At 45.5% G+C, this 25,263-nt stretch overlaps 1 protein-coding gene across 1 annotated transcript in view; it reads left to right on the top strand.

Moving 5' to 3' along the window:
* The window catches only part of LOC125442931 (synaptotagmin-like protein 2), a 78,091-nt gene extending 53,589 nt beyond the window's left edge, over positions 1 to 24,502 (top strand). The window contains exons 10-17 of the mRNA XM_048514721.1: positions 3,003 to 3,104; positions 4,464 to 4,633; positions 7,542 to 7,644; positions 9,949 to 10,110; positions 13,528 to 13,606; positions 14,826 to 14,925; positions 17,010 to 17,215; positions 22,723 to 24,502. Of these exons, the coding sequence (XP_048370678.1) occupies positions 3,003 to 3,104; positions 4,464 to 4,633; positions 7,542 to 7,644; positions 9,949 to 10,110; positions 13,528 to 13,606; positions 14,826 to 14,925; positions 17,010 to 17,215; positions 22,723 to 22,868 (1,068 nt within the window). The 3' untranslated portion in view covers positions 22,869 to 24,502. The remainder of the gene's footprint in view (positions 1 to 3,002; positions 3,105 to 4,463; positions 4,634 to 7,541; positions 7,645 to 9,948; positions 10,111 to 13,527; positions 13,607 to 14,825; positions 14,926 to 17,009; positions 17,216 to 22,722) is intronic.
* Positions 24,503 to 25,263: the final 761 nt, after the last annotated feature.

Genomic DNA, 25,263 nt, shown 5'->3' with positions numbered 1-25,263 from the left:
CCTTTTATTATGATATTTCAGTTTTAATTTGAATGAACACATTTGTATTTTTGCTACTTAGCAATTTAAAAGGCCCTATTTCATCTTAAAATAGGAATAATCCAGAGAGTCCTGTGGGCAGTTCATTGATCACAGAATAGCAAAAGGTGATCTGCCGTCTCTGTTGCACTGGATCCCCAACCACAGAAGCGATCTGAAAATGAGATCTTATCAAATCGTCATCTCAGTTCTCTGTCAGCAGAACATTCACTCTTTCAAGAATAAAAGCACGCCTGTGACAAGAGACTAAGAAATTTCAGATATGGAGAGCAATCAGACGTGTGTTAACTCAGTCAAGGTCACTCACCGTCATCTTGATTAACTTCAATGCTTCCTGAATATCCATATTCCCAAGCATTATAAAGGAAAGGCCAAGGAAGTCAATCCTATTCTCCACACACCTCTCCCAGGCGCGTCTAAAATGGTTTTACTTTAAAAGGTGCAAGAGCCCTCCTGGTTACTGCAAAAAGGATCTTTGTTCTCAGATTAGAAACAACAATCCAAGCCCTAGACTCAAATGAGTGCTTCACAAACTCCACTCTAAGAGCACTTCTAGTGACACAACTCGGCACTCCTGTCATTCGTTATGGGAATGGGAGACATATGTTGTCCAAAGACTTAGATACTCCACTTAGCCAAATGCCAGCACCTAACAAAACCTGGGGGATTATCTCAGCATTAAAAGTCTTAGTGGCTTCAGGTACATTCTGGCTGTCCTTTGAATAAATAAAATCTTAGGAGTGCATTTGTATTAAATCTGACAGCTTCAGTTACTGAGTGGATCTGAGCTTTTCAAATAAGATTATAACTGAACGTGACTCCCAAATATTTAAAATAGCCACCTGCTCTACATTTTGTCCCTTGACAGTCCAGACTTTCTGCCTAGAGCAAGAGCTATTTTACAAAGGTTTTATTATAGATTTATCATAATTTACAGACAGTTCCTCATGATTACAGTTATCAATCAATGCATTTAAGGCCTTAAAAAGACCCACTTCTGAACTAGATAACAGCACCATGTCATCTGCATACAGCAGAACAGGGGTTTCGGGATCAGCCAGCATAGGTGCATGAGGTGCTGATTTTTGGAGGCAAGGGATCATGTCATTAAGGTAGATGTTAAAAAGTAAAGGGCCTAGGAGACAATTTGGTTTAATGCCTTTCAATTGGGAAATGGAGCCAGTTAGCTGGCCCTCCGATTTGCAATTAATTTGTACTGTTACATTCTCATACAATTTAAAAATTAGACAAAGAAGCCTTTTATCTATTGTTGTATTCACCAGTTTAGCCCAAAGACAAGGCCTTGGGACTGAGTCAAAAGCAGCCTTAAGATCCATAAATGCTACAGTGTCTCCTGGGAAAGTTGTCTCCTGGGAAAGAGGAGTATTTGTTGGTTAAATGGCATAGTGTGAGAGAATGATCCGAAACTGAAACACCTCTCCTAAATCCTGCTTGTTCAGGATACTATACAGATTCTGAATCTACCCAGTTCCAAAGCCTGGGCTACAAAAAGGCTACATAAACCTTGCCTGTTGATGACATCAAACTGATGGGCCGATAATTTATGGGATCATCCTTGGCCCCTTTTTTATATATAGGAACGATTATTGCATGTTTCCAAGCTACAGGAATAATTCCTGAAGCATTAATTTGAGTGACAAGAAAAGCCAACAGGTTACTCCACCATATCAAATTAGTTTTCAAAAGATCAATTGATATTAAATCAGGTTCAGGAGCCAGACCATTGTTCTGAGCATAGTAAACTGAAGAGATGTTTACAGTATAACAGGCTGCTGTTACTGTGCGTCATTTTCATTTTTCATTTCTTTTGATCATTTCAATTGTTGTAAATGTCAGCTGACCCAGTTATTCATGACCATTTAAAAATAGATGATGCTATTGTTTCACAATAACTGTTTGAATACACTGAATCAGAGCCATAGTCCACTGAAGTCAGTCTTGTTTACTCAGAGGCCCTTTCTGCACGGGGCCAAAAACAGTGGCCCAGGGACAGAAAAACACCGGTCCCTGGGCAGCCGTTCACATAGGCAGCTGTTCCCATCCTGTGCGGCCCCAAGTGGCGTGAAGGTGCCTCTTTCCACCTCCCTTCCCAAGGGAGGTTTTTGAAAAGCGCCGCCTTCCCATTGGCGCTTTGCGAACCGCACCACGCCGAAGACGCCACTTTCCCGTCCCCCCCCCCCACTCACCTCGTCCTCCAGCGTCGGTCTGGAGGGTTGCTGAGACCCGCCCACGCTGCCCTCCGACCCCTGGAGGTCGAAGGGCAGCATGGGCGGGTCCCTGCAGCCCTCCAGACTGACGCTGGAGGACGAGGTGAGTGTGGGGGGACGCGGAAGAGGCGGCTCCGTGCGGAGCCGCCTCTTCTGTGCTGGCCTCTGTGGGGGACGCTTGCATGCTCCCGTGTGAACGGCCCCCTCCCCTCCTCCGGCATATTTTCTGCCGGTGGAGCAGCACCCTTTCCACTGTGCAGAAAGGGCCAGAGTGGCAGGGGCTCTCCAGGGTCTTGTGTGTGTGTGTGTGGGGGGGGTGTCTTTCACATCACCTACTTACTGGTCCTTTTCAACTGGAGATTTTGGCATTTATACCTGGGACTTCCTGCATGCCAAGCAGATGCTCGACCCCTGAGCCAAGTCCCCTCATTGTTCGCTTATTTGTGTCTATAATTAGCATAAGTATTCTTATCAGTAATTAAAAGTCTTTGGCATTCCAACAAAGTTCAAGCTTAAAAAAAATACTTGACCAACATTTGACTGGTCAGTTTAATTAAATCTTTTTTTGACTGATCAAAACCTCCAGCTCTTCCAGGTAGAGCTCCATGAATTACGTTCCTTCCTCCATCTTGTCCTTGTCTTGCCAAATGTCTCCCACCCTGATGGAGCTTGTGTTTTGGCACACTGTGGGGTTTGTATTGCCCGACTTAACCTCTGTCTTGATTTAATTTGCAGACAGAATCTGATACCGCTTCAGAAATCAGCTTCCAGTTTAGCAGGCACAAGAAGTCACCAAGTATGGGCAGCCATTCCTCTGACATGGCTTCTGTCTCCTCGGTAGGTACTCCTACAAAAAATCTAGTAAAGGTGCTGTGGTGCCTCTAACTAGAGATGTTTCTCATACACTTTTCCAGGACAACATCTGCCATTCATTCAGAATATAAGTGTTGGCAGGAAGAATCAAACCAATGGTCCCTACAGCATCCTACTAACAGCTCCCAAAAATTCTGCCTCTGAACCCAGAAGACTTTTGGTCATCACAACTAATAGCCAGTGATAAGAGACTTATGGTCCATGGCCATCCTTTTCAGCTCCTTAAATTATTTGTGAGCCTCTTCCACTACATGCCAAGATATTAAGAACAATGTCCCGATTGCCATAGTCATTGACCCTAGTTAGCAAGGCTGTTGCTTACTTGAAGAGTTGACTTTTGGGGGGTTTCATTATTGACTTCTCTGGAGTTCATATGACTTTCATTTGACAATAGCTTGACTCCAGAAATTTTCCTGTTCGTTTCCCATGAATCAGGTTCAGTTGTTGTGATCCATGGATGAGACAAAGTTGTGTTTGAAGGACCATCTCCTTCCATATGTCCCTGTGCACCAACTACAATGATCAGGCAGTCATCTGTTGGGTATCCCACAACTTCGGGTGGACCGTAAGACTTTGGGCTTCTGTCCTGTGCAAGACACATGGCCCTCTTCAGTGATCTTTAAAATAAAAATAACACAAAAAGATTTATACACTCACTTGTTGTAAAGCAACTTACAATAATGGTTAAAAACATTTCCAGTTCTCTTTTTCTCTCTCTCTCTTTCTCTCTGTTATATCCCACATCAATGGCTGTATCAAAAGTATATTGTGTATAATATTCAGAAAGTGAAACAAAAAATAAAACATCACAATAACGGGAAGAAAAAATAACCACAAATGCAGCTAACAAAGAGCAAAACACACTACCAGTTGTGGAGGAAGAACCGTGACTGGACTTAGCTGTTTATCTCCTCTCACGGAGTGTGTTTGGGTGGTGTGTTTCACTCTTTGTTAGCTGCATTTGTAATTATTGTTTTTCTTCCTGTTCTTGTGATTGCTTATCCTTTGTTTAACTTTCTGAATATTATACACAATATACTTTTGATATAACCATTGATGTGGTAGGTTGTTTTTTGTGCTGATTAAATTGTCCCACCACATTTTCCTCTTGTTTTAGTTATATCTGTGTATCAATCAGCTAGTTAAAGAAGCACTCCATCCAAGAAGCACTAAGCATTAAGATCTTTTCTTTCCTGAGTAAAGCAGGAAACATTTTGGGAGGTGACTGAGCCCGAAAAAGCTCTCACGCTTTCTCCAGCCAAGAAGAAGGAATGGTGACGACGATTCTGCCATCCTAAAATATTCCTCTTGCACCCTGGACAGGTGAGCGGCAGCATTCTCAGTGTGTACAGTGGAGATTTCGGAAGTGTCGCCGCGCAGGGGCAAGTTCAGTTTGCCTTGGACTACGACGAGAAAAACCGAGAATTCCAAATCTATGTCTCCCAGTGCAAAGATCTGGCTGTTGTGGATGAGAAGAAAGCCAGAACAGACCCGTGAGTGAAGATTCAAATGGCAGACTCAGAACAGGGTTTGTTGGTGGTTGTGTCTGTCAAACAGGCACCATTTGAGAGTTTAGAATTCAGCGCTGAACGATATGCTTGGACTTCCCAACCTATCTGAATCTCTGCCACTGCTGGAATTTGAGAAAGGGCTACAACAGGAGTCTGCAACCTGCAGCTCTCCAGGTGTTCATGGACTACAAATCCCATCAACCCCTGCCAGCCCCTGGCAGAGGCTGATGGGAATTGTAGTCCATGAACATCTGGAGAGCCGCAGGTTGCAGACCCCTGGGCTGCAACCATCACCCCTGCTTGGGTGAAAAGTGGCCAAAAATGTTTGAAATAAAATGAATAAATAAATATTGTGGTGGCTACACATGGAACAGAAGAGAAATTATATAAATTATGGCCGTTTCCGCACGGGCAATTAATGGCAGCCTGGAGACGGCAAAAACGCCCGACCGCCGCGAAGCCGGCGTTTCCCCAGAGAGCTTGGAAGCGCTCTTGTTGGGGAAACGCCGCCATGAAGCCGCTGCCGAGCGAACGGCAGCGGCTTCACGACGCCTCCCCCACCCGACACTTACCTTGTCCCCAGGCCTCGGGGACATGCCGGGTCGGACAGTCCCAGCGTCGTGGGGTCGGTGTCGGAAACGCCGACCCGGCCGCTTCCGCCTTCGTGCGGAAACGGCCCAGGAAAGTCTGATCCTTAAGCTAAGTGAAACTGTAATCCACTAACACTCCCAACCAACTCCACTTTGTTTCCTGCATTCTGAGAGGAAAACTAGTCTGTAGATATTTTTCTCTAATCAAGAGAATCTTTTTTTAAAAGGAACTAGTGTGTGGTATTCTAACCAAACAGTTAAATGTCTCTTTACTGTGCATAAAGGGTTTCAGCCACACATTCAAGTATTGGATCAAATTATGTTTTAACTCTGATGTGCACAGTTTAATATACACAGCGCGCCCAGACCTATTTGCCTCCGAATGGTATCAACTTCTCAAATCAAAAATTTACTCAATAGGTTTATTACTGGAAGATCTCTGTATGCTAACACCCAGAGAAATTTTCCAAACCTTGAAAAGTAAACTTCTAGAACAGGAATATCATATCTTGTTGAGGCAAGCAAATAAATCATGCTCACCCCTCTCTGTCAGAATAATACCGGAACAGGGGCACATAGCCAAATATCTTGAATTATTAACTAAAAGAGATGGATTATCACAAGGGCCAGATCCAATACCTTCCCATCAGCCATTACAAAGGGTCGCTACTTATCCATCCCTCTCCAGGATCGGGTTTGTCCACACTGTAAAAATCAAGTGGAGACTCTCGCTCACATTATTCTTGACTGTCCGAGATATGTGGGCATTAGGAATTTCTCTCCCAGGCTGGCCCTAGACAAATCTGAAAGTGACTCTGACTGTTCTGTTGTGGAGCTTCTGTTAAACAACACAGATGCCGTGCTCTTGGAAAAAGTAGCAAAATTTCTTTTACAAGTGACAGAACTTTCTAAGTAATGTATATAGCCTTCCTGTCTGCGCTTTGAATGTACTCTTGATTTGTATTTCAAAAATGTCTGGCAATCCTCTAGAACCTATTTTTAAATGCCAAATAAAGGTGGTGGTGGTTGTTGTTGTTGCATTAAAAAAAAGGGTTTCAGCCTTCAATTCCGTGACTTCCTGTGAAACACAAAGCTTAACTGAAGGTATAATTTCCCCCATGCCTTGAACAAACAGCGTAGCCTTATACTGAGTCAAGTCATTGGTTCATCCTGCCTACGGGTCGTTCCTCTGGCTGACAGCATTACTTCAAGATCTCAAGCTAAGCTGTTCTGCCTGAGGTCCTTGTAGCTGGAAATGTCTAGGAGTATACTTGAAATGCTCTTCCAAGGCGCTGTAGCCCGCTCTTGACAAATGCGCAGTCATCTTCCTGGATCACCACCCTCCTTTTATCCTGAGGCATAGTCCCAAGAGCCGGTCTCTTTCCACATTTCACTCTTTATAGACATAAATCTAAAGGAAAACCCTCCATCCCAGACTCTAAATCACCATTGCCAGAACATGAATTTAAACAAAAATGAGAGTTGTATTCTAAATATTAAATGGTGGAACGATTTACTAATACAGCTACTTGATTATTTAGGATGTTACTATTTATACTCTCAACAGTATTGACAGACAGATAATTGTAAGCCAAGCATATATAACATTCTAATAACTTGACTGGAGAAAATAATTCTTAGGCTGTTACAATGGGGTTTTTTAAATGTATGTACAGCTACATGTGCTTGTAGATGCAGATCTAAAAGCATATCTATTTTGTACTTAATTCTGATATAGTTTATATTTGATTCTGGTTATATAAGATGATGTGTTCGTTATAATTACAATTCAGCCATAGATGCAGGCAAAACGTCAGGAGAAAATGCTACTAGAACACAGCCACACAGCCCAGAAACCACATAACACCCCAGTGATTCTGACCAGGAAAGCCTTCGACAATACAATTATGATGGTGTTCATTATAATTCTTTCAGTTGTGAAGATTGACATGATTATTATGTTTACTTTCTTTCAAGTCTTAACTATCTTTGTATTTCTTTAGTTGGTAAAAAATAAAGTTTAGATAGATAGAGAGATAGAGAGAGAGAGAGAGAGAGAGAGAGAGAGAGAAAATCTACCATTGCCCTTCTAGGTGTCTAAGCAGCCCCCTGTGGCTGGCTGTTGTCAGACTATGCCTCTCCCCACCCCCCCACCGATGATTTATCACTCCATGCAGATGCCAAGTTTAACAACCCAGCAGGGTCTTTAATCAGTTCTGTCTGCTGACGGTCCACTGTTACCAGGCTGGGGTAACAATGCGGCTCTGTTAAACATTAACTCAGCATTGCTTTCTTCCCAGGTACGTCAAAACCTATCTGCTTCCTGACAAAGCTCGGATGGGCAAGAGGAAAACATCAGTGAAGAAGAGAACCATCAGCCCTGTTTACAATGAGGTTTTGCGGGTAAGGACAAGCCCGAATTACCCAGAAAGTCGAGATATTCTGGGTAGCGGGATATCTGAATTGGTTTGGGTTTTTTTTAAGAAAAAGAAAATATATATAACTATCCATTAACTGTATATGTATCGACTCTAACACGTTGGATCTCAAAGATACAAAACTGATATCATTCAGAGAGAACATTACATAGTTTTAAAATGCATTACCTTCTAACCTTTAGTTCCAAAACATCAATAATAAGCAATTCCTTATGTCTTAATCATTGACAAATTAGTATTCTTATTATTATTATTACAAGAGCCACGTGGCATAGTGGTTAAGTGCTTGCACTGCCACTCACAGTTCGAGCCCCCTGGGGGTCAGATATCTGGGCAGCTGGCTCATGGTCAACTCAGCCATCCATCCACTTCTTGGTCGGTAAATGAGTACCTAGCACATAGCTAGGGGGTAAAGAATAACCGGGGAAATCAATGGCAAGCTACCCCACAAAAGGCTTGCCTATGAAATCACTGCTCGCAGTGGTACCCCAGGGTCGGACACAACTGAAGGGGAAACTTTACCTTTACCATTATTATTATTATTATTATTATTATTATTATTATTATTATTATTATTATTAATATTATTAATATTATTATTATTAATATTAATATTATTGTAGATTTCACAGCTGCCAGATCTTTAGCTGGTCGTTGGCTTTCATTACAATTCGAGCCTCACCCAAAGGCCTAGGAAGTTGTAATGTATCGGCGTAGTATTTGTGCGGATCCCAGCAGGGCTGCCTTCTGAATTTGACAGATGTTAATTTTGTCAATTCGAAAATGTTTTAAGTGCTGCCCTAGTGTTTTTGGGATGGCGCCCAGCGTGCCGATTACCACTGGGATGACCTCAGCTGGTTTGTGCCATAGACGCTGAAGCTCGATGATGATGATGATGATGATGATGATGATGATGATGATGATGATGATGATGATGATGATGATGATGATGATGATGATGATGATGACGACGATTATTATTATTATTATTATTATTATTATTATTATTACATAATCGATTCAGCCTCAAATAAGAAATACAGTTACTATTTCTCATCAAATACTTGTTTTGACTGTCTGTTTATGAGGTTTGTTAATTTAGCCATTGTAGCATAATTTCTAACTTTATCTTCCCAGAGTTCTGTGTTAAGATCTCTTTCAGTTTTCCAGTGAGATGCAACTATTACCCTTGCAGCTTTTAGCAAGTGCCAACATAGTTCATTAAACTTCTTCGGAAGATTTTCAGACAGAGTACCCAATAGCATTGTTTTAGCAGTAAAGGGAAAAAATTGTTCATTTTTTACATTTTCATATGTACTTCTATCCCAATACTTCTTGATTTTTTAATATTGAATTTTGATGTTGGTGTTTCTCAAACTGGAGACGACCCTTCCAGGGAATAGCCCCTTGTGGCAGGAAGAAAGGAGAATAAGGTCCTCCTTCTTTACGTCTAGATTTCTATGATCTAAAAGTCCATAGCTTAGTAACAGAGAAAATTCCAGGCATGAAAACAGCCTCAGGGTTTTGGACAGTCCAGAATATCTGCAGTTGAAGAATCTCAGTCAGCACGTTCGGGACAGACGATTCTCTGCCTGAGCAGAAATGAACACCAAGATGTCTAAATCAGAGGCGTTCCTCCCATTGGGCAAAGTGGGCAGTTGCCCAGGGCGCCACCTTGTGGGGGGCGCCAAAAATGCAGGTGGGTTTTTTTTGAATTTTCAGTGTTTTTTCTGTTTTTGGCCTGCAGGGGGTGCAGTTTTTAGGCTAGCAGCACCAAAATTTCAGGGATTTTTCAGGAGACTATCCTAATGATATCACCCAGGTTTGGTGAGGTTTGGTTTAGGGAGTCCAAAGTTATGGATTCCCATAGGGAGTGTCCCCATCCCGCATTGTTTCCAATGGGAGCTAATTGGACATGGGGGCTACACCTTTGAGGGTCCATAACTTTGGACCCCCTGAACCAAACTTCACCATACCTGGGTGGTATCATCAGTAGGAGCTCACGAAGATACTCTGGAATTTTGGTGCTGCTAGCTTAATAATTGCACCCCTGACAGCAGGCACAGCCCAAATTCCCCCAGATTCTCCTTTTAAATCCACCCCCTTCCTGCCAATGCTTGTTTTCTTTCTTTCTTTTATTCTTTCAATGCCTAATAAAGGTTGTTGTTGTTGTTGGGGGGGCATCAAACTCAGGTTTTGCCCAGGGCTCCAGTTTGCCTAGGTACGCCACTGGTCTAAATGGTCCAATGCCTCTTTCCCATCTCTGCAGTATAAAATAGAGAAAATGGTTTTGCTGATTCAAAAACTGAACCTTTCAGTGTGGCATAACGACCCTTTGGGACGAAACAGTTTCCTTGGGGAGATGGAAATTGACTTGGCGAGCTGGGACTGGAGCAACAACAGATTGAATTGGTACATGCTCAAACCACGGGTAAGTAAGTCAGGTACTGAACGCGTGAAGCTGCCTTCTATTGAGACGGACCTTTGGTCCATTGAGGTCAATACTGGTCGAATCCCCACTGACGATTAACCGCGTGATACTCATGCGAAATACCCAGGTTTCATACAAAACTCCCCACCACTTTCCTGCCGATCGCGGTTCTGGTGCTCCTTGTCCACCTTATCATGGGTTTTTCCCGGACCTGGATGGATGTACATTTGTCTGAAAAACAGAGGCGTACCACGGGTAAATGGCGCCCGGAGACAAATTGTCTCCAGGATTTCTCAGGCTCTGCCCCCCAGTTCTGCCCCGCCCCACCTCAGCTCTTGCCTCCACACTGCCCCGGGACCCAGCTGCCTGGCAGTGGGGAGGAAGGGAGGGAGGAGTCCAGGGCGGGGTTGAGGGGGCTTGGAGGCAGCAGGACGGGGTCGAGGCACGCGAAAACGACAAGATAGCAGGACTTCCTGGTCACGTGGGGGGCTGATTTTGCGCCCCCCACGTGACCAGAAGAGTGGCGCCCAGGGACAAGGGGTACCCCTTGTCCCTAGGCAGATACGCCACTGCTGAAAAAGCCGTGATGGATCCGGATTGGAAGGGAGCAGTGGGGAGGATCGGGGGGTTGAATTTCCTGCCGTTGAGAGTGACGTGGAGCCTCCCATCCAATCAGGCAACATGGAAACGCAGCAATGTGGACCATTTTGTTGACTTCACCAAACCAAGTATAAGGCAGAACTAAACATTGGCACGAAAGGTCGGGGCCGTGCGGAAACAGAGCTTTGCTTAAACAAGCCGCTCCACTGTTTCCGTTCCAAGGCAACCTGCGCGTGTGCATGCCAACATGGTTCTGCAAAAAAATTTTTTATTAATTCCCGCCCCAACACAACAGCCAATCAGGATAGCCGCTGAGCGGATCGCGCGATAGTGGGGATTACTGCATTGCTGCTGCATTGCTCAAAACCAGGATAGTTTGCTAGACAGAAGCTGCCGGGGGAGGGGGGGGGGGGGTCACGAAAAGGCCATGAAAAGGTGCCGATTCTTTTGAAGCCTGGTTGTATCCAGATTCATTTTCTCAGTGGGGATTCGGCCACTGTCTGCTGAGACTAGTGATGGTTTTCCAGAGCCCCAGATGGAGGTTTTCCACATCACCATATCATCCATTTTTGACTGGAGATGCCAGACATTGAACCTGGGACCTTCTACATGTTCAGCAGATGTTTGGTGTCTGAACCAGAGTCCCACAACCACAGATTTCTTTGTAAGAGTGTGTATTACATATAGGATAAGCCTTCGTTGTAGATTCGGGCATCCATAGAGCAGTCTTGAGTTTTGAGAGTGGTAATTCTGTTGAAAGTCATGAAAAAGAAGAAGAAGAAGAAGAAGAAGAAGAAGAAGAAGAAGAAGAAGAAGAAGAAGAAGAAGAAGAAGAAGAAGAAGAAGAAGAAGAAGAAGAAGAAGAAGAAGAGGAGGAGGAGGAGGAGGAGGAGGAGGAGGAGGAGGAGGGGGGGGGAGGAGGGGGGGGAGGAGGAGGAGGAGGAGGAGGAGGAGGAGGAGGAGGTTTGGATTTATATCCCCCCTTTCTTTCCTGTAGGAGACTCAAAGGGGCTTACAATCTCCTTGCCCTTACCCCCTCACAACAAACACCCTGTGAGGTAGGTGGGGCTGAGAGCTCCGAGAAGCTGTGACTAGCCCAAGGTCACCCAGCTGGCGTGTGTGGGAGTGTACAGGCTAATCTGAATTCCCCAGAGAAGCCTCCACAGCTCAGGCGGCAGAGCTGGGAATCAAACCCGGTTCCTCCAGATTAGATACACGAGCTCTTAACCTCCTACGCCACTGAGGGTGGTCAGGAAGGAATACAACAGCAGTTTCATCCTGAGAAGCAGAACTGTGATTTTAGAATCGAACTTGAGTGGTTGTGAAATTCGGTAGCATCCTTAGTTGGGCCCTGCTTTTGGGATTTAGGCAGATGTTTGCCAGAGGCTGGGCCTTTTCTGGGGCTGCACCAGAGTTGATTCAAGTTGTTTGTTGTCCTGAGCAAGGTACATCCCTCTATTCTGGACCCAACTGCGAATGAGCTTTACCCTTCAGTGCATCCATGCCCTCCTCACCTGTCCCACCCCAAGAAGCCACTTGGGTAGCTTGGCAGAAGATCCAGCCCTGGGTTCTATCCTTTTTGTGAACTTATGAGCAGCAGTGGCGTAGGAGGTTTTTCTCAAAGCTTCCTCTGCTGTTATTCAGTTGTCACGATTTCATTGTTGCTGACGTTTTATGGCCATTTAATTTTTCATTGTAAACCACTTTGAGCACCTGCAAGGGCACACACACGTTCTTTTAAGTGCATTATTTAAGTCAATAAAATAATTGATTCGTTGTACCATGTTTATTTTGCTAACTTTATTTAACACAGGCACACACCTTCCTGGGCCCTCAAGGTGGTTCACAATGACAAGTGACAATTGAATGGAAAATGACAAGAATCAATATATTATTTAACTGCACAGCAAAAATGAAAGCAATAACCTTTAATTTTGCTGAATTCAGATGACTTAATAGTAGAGCATCAGCTTTATATGCACAAGGTCGTAGGTTCAATCCCTGGCGTCGCCAGTGAACATAGCAAATGTTGAGAGGGACTTTTCTCTGCCTGGGAGCCTGGAAAGCTAAGGTCAGCCACTGTAAACAGTCCCCAGTTAGATAGAATAATGGTTTTATTCTGAATAAGACAATTTTGAATGGTTAAGATAGTGGAGAATCCATCCTCCCTTACAAGGTGCTGCCCGTCCTACCTGGAGAAGACCAAATCCCGCCTAGAAGTACTATTGAAGTCAATAGCACTTCTCAGGTTTGAATCGCTGCAGTTTCTTCTTGTACTGTCCCGTTTACTAATCATTGTTCACAAAGCAACTTACAGCACCTTAAAAATCACACCTCCTGAAACAAAACAACTTTCAGCCGATTAAAATGACAGGTGAGGTTAATTACTTCACCACTCTCAAAACTCCTGGCAAGTTTTTACCCGGTGCTTAAAATTCATCCAAGCAGGCACTGGAATAATGAATAAATGAAGAATGCTCTGCTAGGGAGGGGCCTCCATAAAAAAGGCCCTGCTCCCTGGCAAATTCTCACCTCCCCTCCAGAGGGAGGGGAATTCGGAGTTAAGCTTTCAGTGAATATTTTAATGATGAGGAAGGTTCGAACGAGAGCAGATTCCTGGTTCCAGATATTTCAGGGTTTCAAAAGAACAAAAGTCAACATTTGGGTGCTCAAAACCAACTGGGACTCAGTGGAGATCTTCAGCTTTATTCTGTCCTGTTGACAGCTCTGCTCTAAAGTACATTTGCCCCTTCTGAATGTGAATTCCTTGCTGCTGTTCTGCATGTGCTTTGCCTATTACTGGCATTTCTCTTTCAGAGTTTGTCTACCCTCAATTGTGCTGACCACCGAGGAGTCATGAACCTGTCCATTAAGTATGTGCCGCCTGGAATCCTAGGTAATACACACCTGTGCTTTAAGGAGCATCAGTTTGCCTGTCTAATTTTTATATAATAAGAGTCAGAATGGATTTTTTTTCCCATGATGCATTTGGTTTGATTTATATTTCCTTCCCCACTTCGGGTCACAATGTGTGCCATCCAGGCATCTCATAGCACAGTGGTGGCGAACCTATGGCACGGGTGCCAGAGGTGGCACCCAGAGCCCTCTCTGTGGGCACGCGCAAGCAGAATGACCCCCCACACACACACACATACATCTAGGCTGGCCTGGGCCGCTGGGCTCGATTATTAGCATTAAACCTAAGACCTAGTTTTGGGGAAGCAGTGTAGGTAACCCTGTTAAGCGCTGTTAAACCCCACTGATTTTCATAGGAAGAACTAAAGCGCAATCCTTTACCTGGGAGTAAGCTTGGTTGCTGGCAATGGGGCTTGCTTCTGAGTAAACCCTCCCAGGGTCATGATTCACCCATTGGAAGAGTTGCATGGTTGCTTCAAAGCAAAGCCACTGACTACCACCAAGCTTACTCCTGAGTAACGCACGCCTTGGAGACAACTGTTTTTTCTAAACTAAAACCTCAGTATTCAGGTTAAATTGCCGTGTTGGCACTTTGCAATAAATAAGTGGGTTTTGGGTTGCAATTTGGGCACTCGGTCTCGAAAAGGTTCACCATCACTGTCATAGCAGATTTGTTCCATGTCCTGCAGTTGCTTCATTTAGGGCACAGGTCTCAAACTCACATCATGCTGGCAGGGGATGATGGGAACTGTAGTCCATAACATCTGGAGGGCCGTGAGCTTGACACCTATGATTTAGGGCCACCAGCACTGTTCCCTTTCCCTCTGTTTTTTAAAAAAACCACATGATCATGTTTTAGCCTGACTGTCCCCCTAGAAGCATATGGTGCTCTCCCCCCACACCAAGTGTATTGCCCCCCCCCCAATTATCATCCTTTGGTTAAGCTAAAAGATGGTAATGGTTTCAAGGTCATCCACAGACCTCCAGGCCCAAGGGGGGATTTGAATCCAGGTTTCTCTTGCATTGTTCCAAAATCGTATTCAACTATTTATGAACCCAGGTCTCTGCAGTTTCACTCCAAAACTCTGCCCACTGCACTGCGTTTACTGTTTAATGAAACTTGTTCTGTTAAAACTGTGGATGAATGAAACTTCCCTGCTTCTTAACAACTAATTGTCTTCTGTAATAATTCGTGGAAGGTTGGAAGTCCCCTGCGTCTGGTGAGGTCCATATCTGGGTCAAGGACACCAAAGATCTTCCACAGTTGCGCCCCTCTGGAGTAGATTCCTTTGTGAAATGGTAGGTGTGCCAGATATAGGGTCTCCCCGTTCCTCGCCCTCCTTTATTTTTAGCTCATGATGTATGCAATTCCTTTTCTTATCTGTAACCTTAAGGAAAAGTTTCCTGTGCAGATTGTACATAAATCACCACCATTCTGGAATGTTTTAACAAAGCACTTGGTGTGCTTTGTGTAATGTGTAATATCACTTTGTGCGTGTGTAATATTTTTATTTATTTTATTTATTATTTGGACTTTTATACCGCCCCATCCCCAAGGGGCTCTGGGCGATGTACAACATAAAAACACAGTTAAAATAGAACTAGTTAAAACAATGAAAGCAGCAATAATAATAGGAGGCGTCCAGCAAACCCCATTTTGTTTTTATAAAATCCTCCCCCAGGAGGGAGAGACGGCGAGTCCCATTAGCTGGAGAAAAGCCCAGATGTCAGGAGCCAACATGGGGGGGCTGTTTTTAAAGCAGCCGCTATACAGGGGCCAATTTGCTTTGGTGTCAAAGGGATGGGGGATAAGTTTCCTCCATTCCAGTTTTTTACTCATTGAAACACCAGAAGAGGCCAAAGGTCAAGCCAAGTGATAGAGAGTCTCTCCTTGCCTTTCTAGGTTTGATAGTTAGGATGGGTCAGTTTGGAGCAGTGAAAAGGCATGGGCATGGAAGGGTTAAAGCCTACACACCTAGAGGTGATCCTAATTGTAATCAGGGGCTCACAAAGCTGCTATTTGCCTTTTAAAAATATTGGAAAAATTCAGTCATGGATTCAACGGCATATCATTCCACTTTAGATGACAAACTATATCTTCTGCAGAGAATCTGTGAGTTGGAGCCCAACATTTTTGCTGGTAGGAAAAAGAGACAGGGGTTTTCTTTGACAACCAAGAAGACTACTCTGGGGACCTTAGGGCAGTGGTGGCGAACCTATGGCACGGGTGCCAGAGGTGGCACTCAGAGCCCTCTCTGTGGGCACATGCAAACAGAGTTCCCCCCCCCCACACACACACACACACATATCTAGGCTGGCCTTGCTTCTGAGTAAACCCTGCTAGGGTCATGATTCACCCATTCGAAGCGTTGCATGGTTGCTTCACCAAGCTTACTCCCGAGTAACACGCGCTGCGGAGCAAACCGGTTTTCCTAAACTAAAACCTCAGTATTCAGGTTAAATTGCCATGTTGGCCCTTTGCGATAAATAAGTTGGTTTTGGGTTGCAATTTGGGCACTCGGTCTCAAAAAGGTTCGCCATCGCTGCCTTAGGGCCTCTGTTGGCAAACGTCATGAGACAGGGTTTGTAGTAAGGAAGGGAATTAGGACAGAAAGATCGGGAAAAAAACTGGCTGGATCCAACTCAGAACCTGGATCGCCTGCCATTTTGCTTTCTTTATTTTAGCATATCCGAAAGGACCTCAGATTTATTCAGAGCAGAATCAGTGAAGACGTATTATCTACCCCCTTTCTCCAGTATGTGGATTCAGCAGTTTTCCATCCATTTTAATTTGTCAACCTTGAATTATGTTTGGTGGGTAAGAAAGCAGGGAGGAAATGCCGTGTTTTTTTAATTAAAAAAAAGCTGTTACCTACCATTTTGCAACATGGAACCTATGGTTACATAAGAACATAAGAACAAGCCAGCTGGATCAGACCAGAGTTCATCTAGTCCAGCTCTCTGCTACTCGCAGTGGCCCACCAGGTGCCTTTGGGAGCTCACATGCAGGAGGTGAAAGCAATGGCCTTCTGCTGCTCCCAATCACAGGGTCTGTTGAGGCATTTGCAATCTCAGATCAAAGAGGATCAAGATTGGTAGCCATAAATCGACTTCTCTTCCATAAATCTATCCAAGCCCCTTTTAAAGCTATCCAGGTTAGTGGCCATCACCCCCTCCTGTGGCAGTATATTCCAAACACCAATCACACGTTGCGTGAAGAAGTGTTTCCTTTTATTAGTCCTAATTCTTCCCCCCAGCATTTTCAATGAATGCCCCCTGGTTCTAGTATTGTGAGAAAGAGAGAAAAATGTCTCTCTGTCAACATTTTCTACCCCATGCATAATTTTATAGACTTCAATCATATCCCCCCTCTTTGTTTTCAGCTATGTCCTTCCAGACACCAGCAAGAAAAGTTATCAAAAGACCCGAGTGATCAAGAGAGATTCAAACCCCATTTTTAACCACACAATTGTATATGACGGGTTTCACACGGAAGATCTCAAAGACGCGTGTGTCGAGCTGACTGTCTGGGATCATGAAAAACTGACCAATCATTTTCTCGGCGGAATACGACTAGGGCTTGGAACAGGTAACTGAGCCATCATTTGTCCTTGAACTTAACCTTTATTTATACATGAACCGTTTCCCACTGCCCAGAAAGTATGATTAGAAAGAACTGGCATCAAAATACCAGCTGTGGATTCATTGTTTCACCAAAGAAACGATGTAATGGGTTTCTTTTCAGAAGAGGGGCTTAGCTGAACACTGGAGTGTTTTTGTAGGGATCCATCTGATTTTGTTCCAGTGACCAATCAGGTAAGAAAATACAACCAGAGTAGAAACTGGAATGATAACTAGACCCAGCCTTATGCCACACAGACTGTCAGTATAGAGATCAACTCAGCCTTGCGTCTGTAGGTTTTATGGTCAGAAGTGTGATCCCATCTTCACTTAAGCCCTGACCAACCCAGAGTGAAACAGAGCATTAACTATCTTGATCCTACCCCCCTTGCAGTGGCGTAACGTGGGTTGCCAGTGCATGGGACAAGGCAAGTATTGCATTCCTCCCCACCTATTCATGGGGGTTCCCCATCTCCCAGCATTTGGGGGGATCTTTTGGGGTGGGGGGCATTGGTAAAAATCCACCCCACTGTTTCGCACCTGTGGAAATTCCCAGAGGGATCCAAGCCATCGTCTGAACCATTAGCACCGCAGTCCTAAACATAATTACACCCTTCTAAGTCTATTGATGTCAATGGGCTCGGAAGTGTTATGTAATCCCACTTAAGTCTGTTCTGTCAGTTACCTTATACTATCAGTTCCAGAGAATTAGTCTGCTCTAGCAAAATAAAACACTATTCTGGAATTTTCAAGGAGGAGCGATGATGATCTCTGGAGATATGAATGGGAACCATGGACACCCCCCCCCCCAAAAAAAAGACAGATCTAATAAGAAGTCCAGGTGCCACATGTCTGCTGAGTTGTTGTTCTTCTGCTGTCACCCCATGAGCCCATTTTCCCCAGCAGCAGAGGCTTACGGGAGGGGGGGGGAATGGCGCCAGGAGACAACTCCTCCTCTAGGCGCAGCAGGGCTCTGGGCATGGCCCCGCCCCCAAGCCCCACCCTCCCCAGGCTCCTTGCAGCCCAGCTTCGCTCCCTGGAGTCTGCGGAGAGAAGCAGCACAGCCTCCAGTGATGTGCTTTTAAAAGCTGGGAGGTCAGGGGTGGGATTTAGGATGGGGGCACTCCCCCAAACCCCGCCCTTGGCCTCCCTGCTTTTAAAAGCACGTCACTGGAGGCCAGGCTCTGGGGAGAGAAGCTGGTCTACAGGGGGGTTGGGGGAGACCAGGGCGTCGGGAGGGGGGCGATGACATGGGCGGAGCAGAGGGAGCCCAAAGACGATGAGTCTGCTGCCCCATCTTCTTCCCTGAAGGCATCTGTGTAGTCTTACAGCAACGGAGGAGACAGCAAGTCTTTTCGGCGAGTGAGAGAAGCAGGAGGCAACTCTGCCGTCCTGTTTCCCCCCAGGCCCTTTTATTGACCGTTTGCAAGAGGAAAAACAAACAGGGCAGGCAGGCAGGGGAAGCACAATACAATGGACAGGGCAAAGAGCACAGGGGGATTTGAAGCAGGGGTTTTTGGCATTTGCACCATCTATTATTGGTTTTCAGAGGGTCTCTGTAATGTCAGCAGTTTTCTCCGAAACCACATTTGGGAAGGAAAGGTCAGTTGCACGTGAGAGGCCTTTTTCCAAGCAGTGTATTGCCGTACTCAGGCGCTCCCCCTGGATGTTGGGGTGCCCTTTTCCAAGCAACGTGCTGCCGTACTCAAGAACCTCCTGGGCGCTGTGAGACCCCTTTCCAAGCAGAATGGCTGCCGGACTCGGGAGCCTCCCAGGCGCTGTGCCCCCCAACACATCTGTTCATGTGGGGGGCCAATTTTGCGCCTCCCATGTGACCACATTAGTTGCGCCCGAGGACATGGGTTGCCCCGCGTCCCTAGGCAGATACGCCTCTGCCCAACAGTGTCTAGTTCGTGGGCATCCGCTTAGAGAAGGGTCTTTCCCTAGCCTACCTGGCTGAGATTCTTCAAGTGTAAATGTCATGAACATGGAACATGGAGATGCTCGCGGCTGAACCCTCCGCATGCAAAGCAAGAGTCTTGCTGATGAGCCACAGACCCTTTTCTCTTTAGTTGCTCCTTGGTGAGCCAGGGAAGCATTCAGAGTCTCTCCACTCCGCTGTGTATATCCAACCCCCAAACTCAACACTCTCGGGGTCAAGAAGAAGTGGTCTTCCGGGGGGTTCACACATAAAACCGTCATTTGGGTCACTGTCGTTTCTGTAAACCGAAAAGCCTTCCGATTTCCCCACTGGAACACCAGCTGAGCATAATTTGGGGAGGATCATTCGACAGACTTTTGTGGAGACTGGAGTTGGCTCCCGCACACTGGCTGCGCGCACCCTTCGATCTTCTGACTGCCGAGGTGTCACCAGCCTTGCTATAAAGCTCCCAAGTGTGAAATAGCGACTCAAATAAACTTCCAGCCTATGCAGTAAAAGTCTCATCCCAAAGATTAGCTGTTGCCAGCAGCCTCCCGGCCTTGCGTTCATTAGCAATGAAATCAAGGCTCTTCGCACGCATCGCAACCCCCCAGCGGGCGCTTAACCTGCATGCTGAGTTCACTCAGAACGACGATTAGCGACAGACAGCCTCTTGGCTGTTTCTCCTCCCCAGAAAACAACTTCTCTATTATCCACGAAACCCCTTCTCTGCTTGGCTTCACAGGATTTATTTTATTCCCAGTGTTTGTCATCGGCACTGCCTGTTGAAAAATAGCCCAAGAGGCATTTGTCAGGGGCCCCATAAGAGATTCCTCAGCTGGCATGCGGCACCTGTTTGGAAAAATAGAGCTGGAAGGGACCCCCCAAGGGCCATCTAGTCAACCCCCTGCACAATCAAGGAAATTCATTGCTATCTCTCCCTTTCCCCCAGTGACCCGTGTACTATGACCAGTGGAAGACAAAAAAAAACCCTTCCAGGATCCCTGGGCCATCTTACCTGAAGGAAAATTCCTCCCTGACCCAAAAGGCCAATTGGCACCACCCTGGGCATATAAGAAAGGGGAAGGAGGAGGAGGAGGAGGAGGGGAGGAGGAGGAGGAGGAGGAGGAGGAGTTTGGATTTATATCCCCCCTTTCTCTCCTGCAGGAGACTCAAAGGGGCTTACAATCTCCTTGCCCTTCCCCCCTCACAACAAACACCCTGTGAGGTGGGTGGGGGCTGAGAGAGCTACGAGAAGCTGTGACTAGCCCAAGGTCACCCAGCTGGCGTGTGTGGGAGTGCACAGGCTAATCTGAATTCCCCAGATAAGCCTCCACAGCTCAGGCGGCAGAGCGGGGAATCAAACCCGGTTCCTCCAGATTAGATACACGAGCTCTTAACCTCCTACGCCACTGCTGCTCCTCAGGCACTTCCCCTCCCTCTCATGATCTGCCTAAGTTCACAGCAGTCGCAGAATCAACATTGGTCAGATCGCGTCGTTTGTTTCAGTTTCCACTTGGTTTCGAAAGTTTTGTCAGTTTTCCTTCGCTCTGAAAATGTATTTGTGCTCCATTTGCCTCTCAATGGGAAGCATCCTGGCCCCTTCTTCTGTTTCTGCCCAAGCTGAATGAAATGTTCAGGGGCTGGAGTCGACCATTCATCCTCTCAAGGGACCTTCTTGCCAAATTGCTGACAGAGGCTCATTCCGCACATGCAGAATAAGGCACTTTCAAACTGCTTTCAATGCTCTTCGAAGCTGTGCGGGCTAGCAAAATCCACTTGCAAACAGTTGTGAAAGTGGTTTGAAAACACATTATTTTGCGTGTGCGGAAGGGGCCAGAGAAGAGAAAATGTCCCCGTTTCATAGTCAATGAAAGGCCAAATGGACAAGAGTTAAAGGCTGAGCACAGAGAAATGGGCCCAGTGGTCTGCACTATCCAAACAAGCATAGCAAACGGGAATTGGGGTTTCTTTTGGTCATTCTTTTGGAAAGGAATGCCTCTGCCTACTCTCTTCTGGGCAAGGGAACATGTTGAGGTATGTTTTGTACAATGCCACCCGAAGGGCTAAATGTTCCCCATTAATTTCAGCCCTAGGCTGCCAGAGGAAGATGTTGCACATATGCTAAGAAGAAGAAGAAGAAGAAGAAGAAGAAGAAGAAGAAGAAGAAGAAGAAGAAGAAGAAGAAGAAGAAGAAGAAGAAGAAGAAGAAGAAGAAGAAGAAGAAGAGGAGGAGGAGGAGGAGGAGGAGGAGGAGGAGGAGGAGGAGGAGGGTGGGGAGGAGGGTGGGGAGGAGGGTGGGGAGGAGGGTGGGGAGGAGGAGTTTGGATTTATATCTCCCTTTCTCTCCTGCAGGAGACTCAAAGGGGCTGATAATCTCCTTGCCCTTCCCCCCTCACAACAAACACCCTGTGAGGTGGGTGGGGCTGAGAGAGCTCCAAGAAGCTGTGACTAGCCCAAGGTCACCCAGCTGGCGTGTGTGGGAGTGTGCAGGCTAATCTGAATTCCCCAGATAAGCCTCCACAGCTCAGGCAGCAGAGCTGGGAATCAAACCCGGTTCCTCCAGATTAGATACACGAGCTCTTAACCTCCTATGCCACTGCTGCTCCTATATACTTGAAAGAATGACAGGGTTGCCAAAGGGGGGTGGGGGTGGGGATACAGCTCAAGAGGAGCAGCTCTCCTGTCCTGCAACCCCATCATTCATTTTCTGAATCACTTTTGAAAACCGTGGCAGCGTCCTGCTTGCCTCCATGTTATTGCATCGTACACTGACAGCTGTTTTAATCAATAGACCTGCTGCTCATGAGTTTCCCGTAAATATACAAATGGTTTGGAAGTCGCCCAGGCCTCTCAGCCAATGGAGAGGGTTCTATGTGCAGGTATATCCACAAGGGGACAGCAAGAGGAAATGGGGAGTCTTTTTCCAGCAGGGAAGGTATCCACAGAACAGTGAAGTATGAAAACAGGGAGGTACAGAATAGTCAAGAGGAGTATGGTCATCCAGTCACCAGTGGGTGCTGTACAAAGAATCAGAAGTGAGCCCTTCAGGGATAGGGTCAGTGGTGGGATCCAAAACCTCAGTTAAGAAGAACTGAATATCTGAACTTTGGCTAGATAAAATTTGGGCGTTGAAAGTGTCTTTCATGATTGGATTTATCATTTTTGCATAGCTGTAATTAAGAACACAGGCTCTTTTGTAACGTGTTACAAATACAAATAACGTGTTACGAATACAAATACAAATTAATATCAAAACATAAATTCATGAACAGTGGTTTATTGCTTGATACTGATAGTATGTTGTACCACCACAATCCCTTTTTAGTTGGGGTGGTGGTGGTTCGATCTGTTTTAGACCACAGATAGTGCTGTCTTCCAGAGTTGGGCTTAAACGGCTCTGGGTATAGCATCCTGCTCTAACGAACTTTGACAGCTAACAATTTAACGATGTGCATCAAGTGTGGTCCTTTCAGAAAGAGAGATTTTATCACAAGGGCATCCATTTCTTGCATTGTTGCTACAATGATTATCTGCCTCTTTCTTCTTCAAAGGCTGCAGCTATGGGATTGCCGTGGACTGGATGGATTCCACTCAAGAGGAAATGGCTTTTTGGCAGGAAATGATGACAACAGCCAATGAATGGATTGAAGGCACACTGCCTTTGCGCTCCTTAGCTGGGAAAAGGAAGCTGAAATGAAACCACTGGCTCCTAGCTAAGAACTGAAGCCCGGTTTACAGACAGAGAAGGTCCGTCAACTGCCATCAATTGGCCAGCTTGCAGACACTTCCCGACATCTTTGGAAAATGTTAAGAGCTAAGTATTATTTCTTATCCCAACGGAGGACTGAAAAACTATAATGCTCTTAACCAGATTGCAGCTTAGCTAAATGGCAAAGAATAACTACTGTTTACCTCTCTATGTAGTAGATGATAGGTTTGATTAAATATTGGGTATTTTACACAAAGGGCAGGGAAGAAAAGATGTGAATATTTTATAGGCTTTAAAAAAAATCATGTTACTGTTTTCATGACGCCTGGATGTTTTTCTTATGCGAGGCAAGTTATAATGAAACCATGGTTAACTCTGCCCGTACATCCGCCGGCAAGCACAGTAACACAAGAACTTTGATGCATAAAAGTCTGATGTGAATGTAATGTGAAAAATGTACATTAGGATATAGGTGGCTGCTTTATGATGAATCGGTCCTTGGCCCATCTGTCTACACTGGAGCTAGTTAGAAGCTGGATCACTGCCTACCAACCGGACAACGGCCGACATTCTGATGGACCACTCAAAGTCTCCTGGTTGCTGGGACTTGTGCAAAGAATGCTGGATTTGATTTTATCTGGCAGGGCACCTCTTCTGTGGTGGTTTTCCTCATGATCTCTTAACAAAGGTGAATTGTGAAGATGAATTTTAAAAACACAACTGACTTCTGACATTTAAAAGCTACCAGTAGTCCATGGGGATTCTAGTGAAGAAAATGAAGACGGGACACAACCGAGCCGTAGTGAGGGGGAACTGCACCCAGGGCACACGTGCACCCCTGCCATGCCCCCACCACCTCGCCCCCGCACCAGTGCACGCTCTGAGTGTCACACACCTCCCCCTTGGCGCTACGCCACTGGGACACAAACACGGAGGCGATTCCAGCGTTCCGCCATTATCAACTGGCAGAAGGCGACAAGCAGAGGCCTTTGCCAGCTCACTTGCCCGAGATGGAGCTTGGAATCGTCTTTACAAAACGTTTTATTCTCTGCTAAAAACCCGTTTCAGGACAAAGATGACAGTGCAGTTGTGCGCTCTTCTGTGGAAGTCGGAGCAGCGTGTTCCCACGTTGTCAAGAAAGAAAATGTGGGAAAGGAAATGGCGGGCACAACTGTGCAAACAGGCGGGTCTTGCTAATAGGCTTCCGGAGCAATATAAATGCTATTATAACAAAGTGCTGTGTGTTCCCGTTGCATATCATAACGGTTTCGACAGAAGCGGCAATTAAATAAGCTTTTAAAATGCTGCCAGAGAATTGGAAGGGTCGAAGGCAGGCACTAGGATCCCGCAGAACATTGCAATACAGGAAGATGTGGCTGTTTACTGCGCACTTCTCATGCCAACTTTATCCTGAAAAGGGCATAGGAGCTACAGCCATGAATGCTGTTTTTCTCTGAAATAGATCTGTTCTTTAGTTGATGCCTTGAATTGAATTGGCCAAAATTTGCTTGAGCTGTCTTCCCTGTCAGTGCAAATTGAATGAAGTAATCTGTTCGAGCCAAAACTTTTCACGCGGTCAGGATGCCTGGCCCACCACAATAATATATTTAGGTACTACGTAACAGTCTTGTTTGTTTATGAATCAGACATGGGAGTGTGTGTCTTCCGTATCTGTTTCTTCTCTTGTTTATTTACCAGCGTTAGCGATACATTTTCCCCTAGGTAATCATTTTCCAATATGATGGTGATGTTTGAAGAAAAGCAGTAATGTGGGGAAGAAAGATTCTGCTTGATAATGGATTTGACTCTCTTTGTGCTCGGTTGTTTTCTCTGAATACAATTTAAGAGGCTATTCTCAGGCCGGTTCAGTTAACAGAGGAAAACACACCGGTTCCCGAAAACATCATATGTACACAGGTGAGGACTGTGAAGTTGCCAAGCTACTGTTGACTCTTCAGAGACTTCCTCATTCAGCAGCTTTTGTGTACATACATATGCACGTTCGGATTATCAAAGGGCTGCCTCCTATATTGTGATGCCTCCCCACTGGCTACCATTTTTAGAAAGCTCAGAGAGGCGCATGGGTTGGATTTAGGGGGTGGCTCTTGTGGGTTTCGTTGAGAACATCTATATCTTCACTTCCATAATTTGAAGTCTGCTTAGGCAAGTCTTTGGTGCGCATCCAGTGGACTGATGTGAGTAAGAGGTACTTCAATGTCAAGGACAACTCCATGTATCATCCTCAGTATGAATACAGAACTGCTCCAGTCACTGAAATTAATGGTGTGAGGGACAGTCCTGTCTACTCCAGAGTTCCACATCTGTACATGGCTGAGGTCCCACAAAACTTTTTGATCACGTGTTTTGGGAAAAAGCACATACC

This window comes from Sphaerodactylus townsendi, linkage group LG13, assembly GCF_021028975.2.
Source record: "Sphaerodactylus townsendi isolate TG3544 linkage group LG13, MPM_Stown_v2.3, whole genome shotgun sequence".
Classification (NCBI taxonomy): Eukaryota; Metazoa; Chordata; class Lepidosauria; order Squamata; family Sphaerodactylidae; genus Sphaerodactylus; species Sphaerodactylus townsendi.
This window is presented reverse-complemented; position numbering and strand designations above follow the sequence as displayed.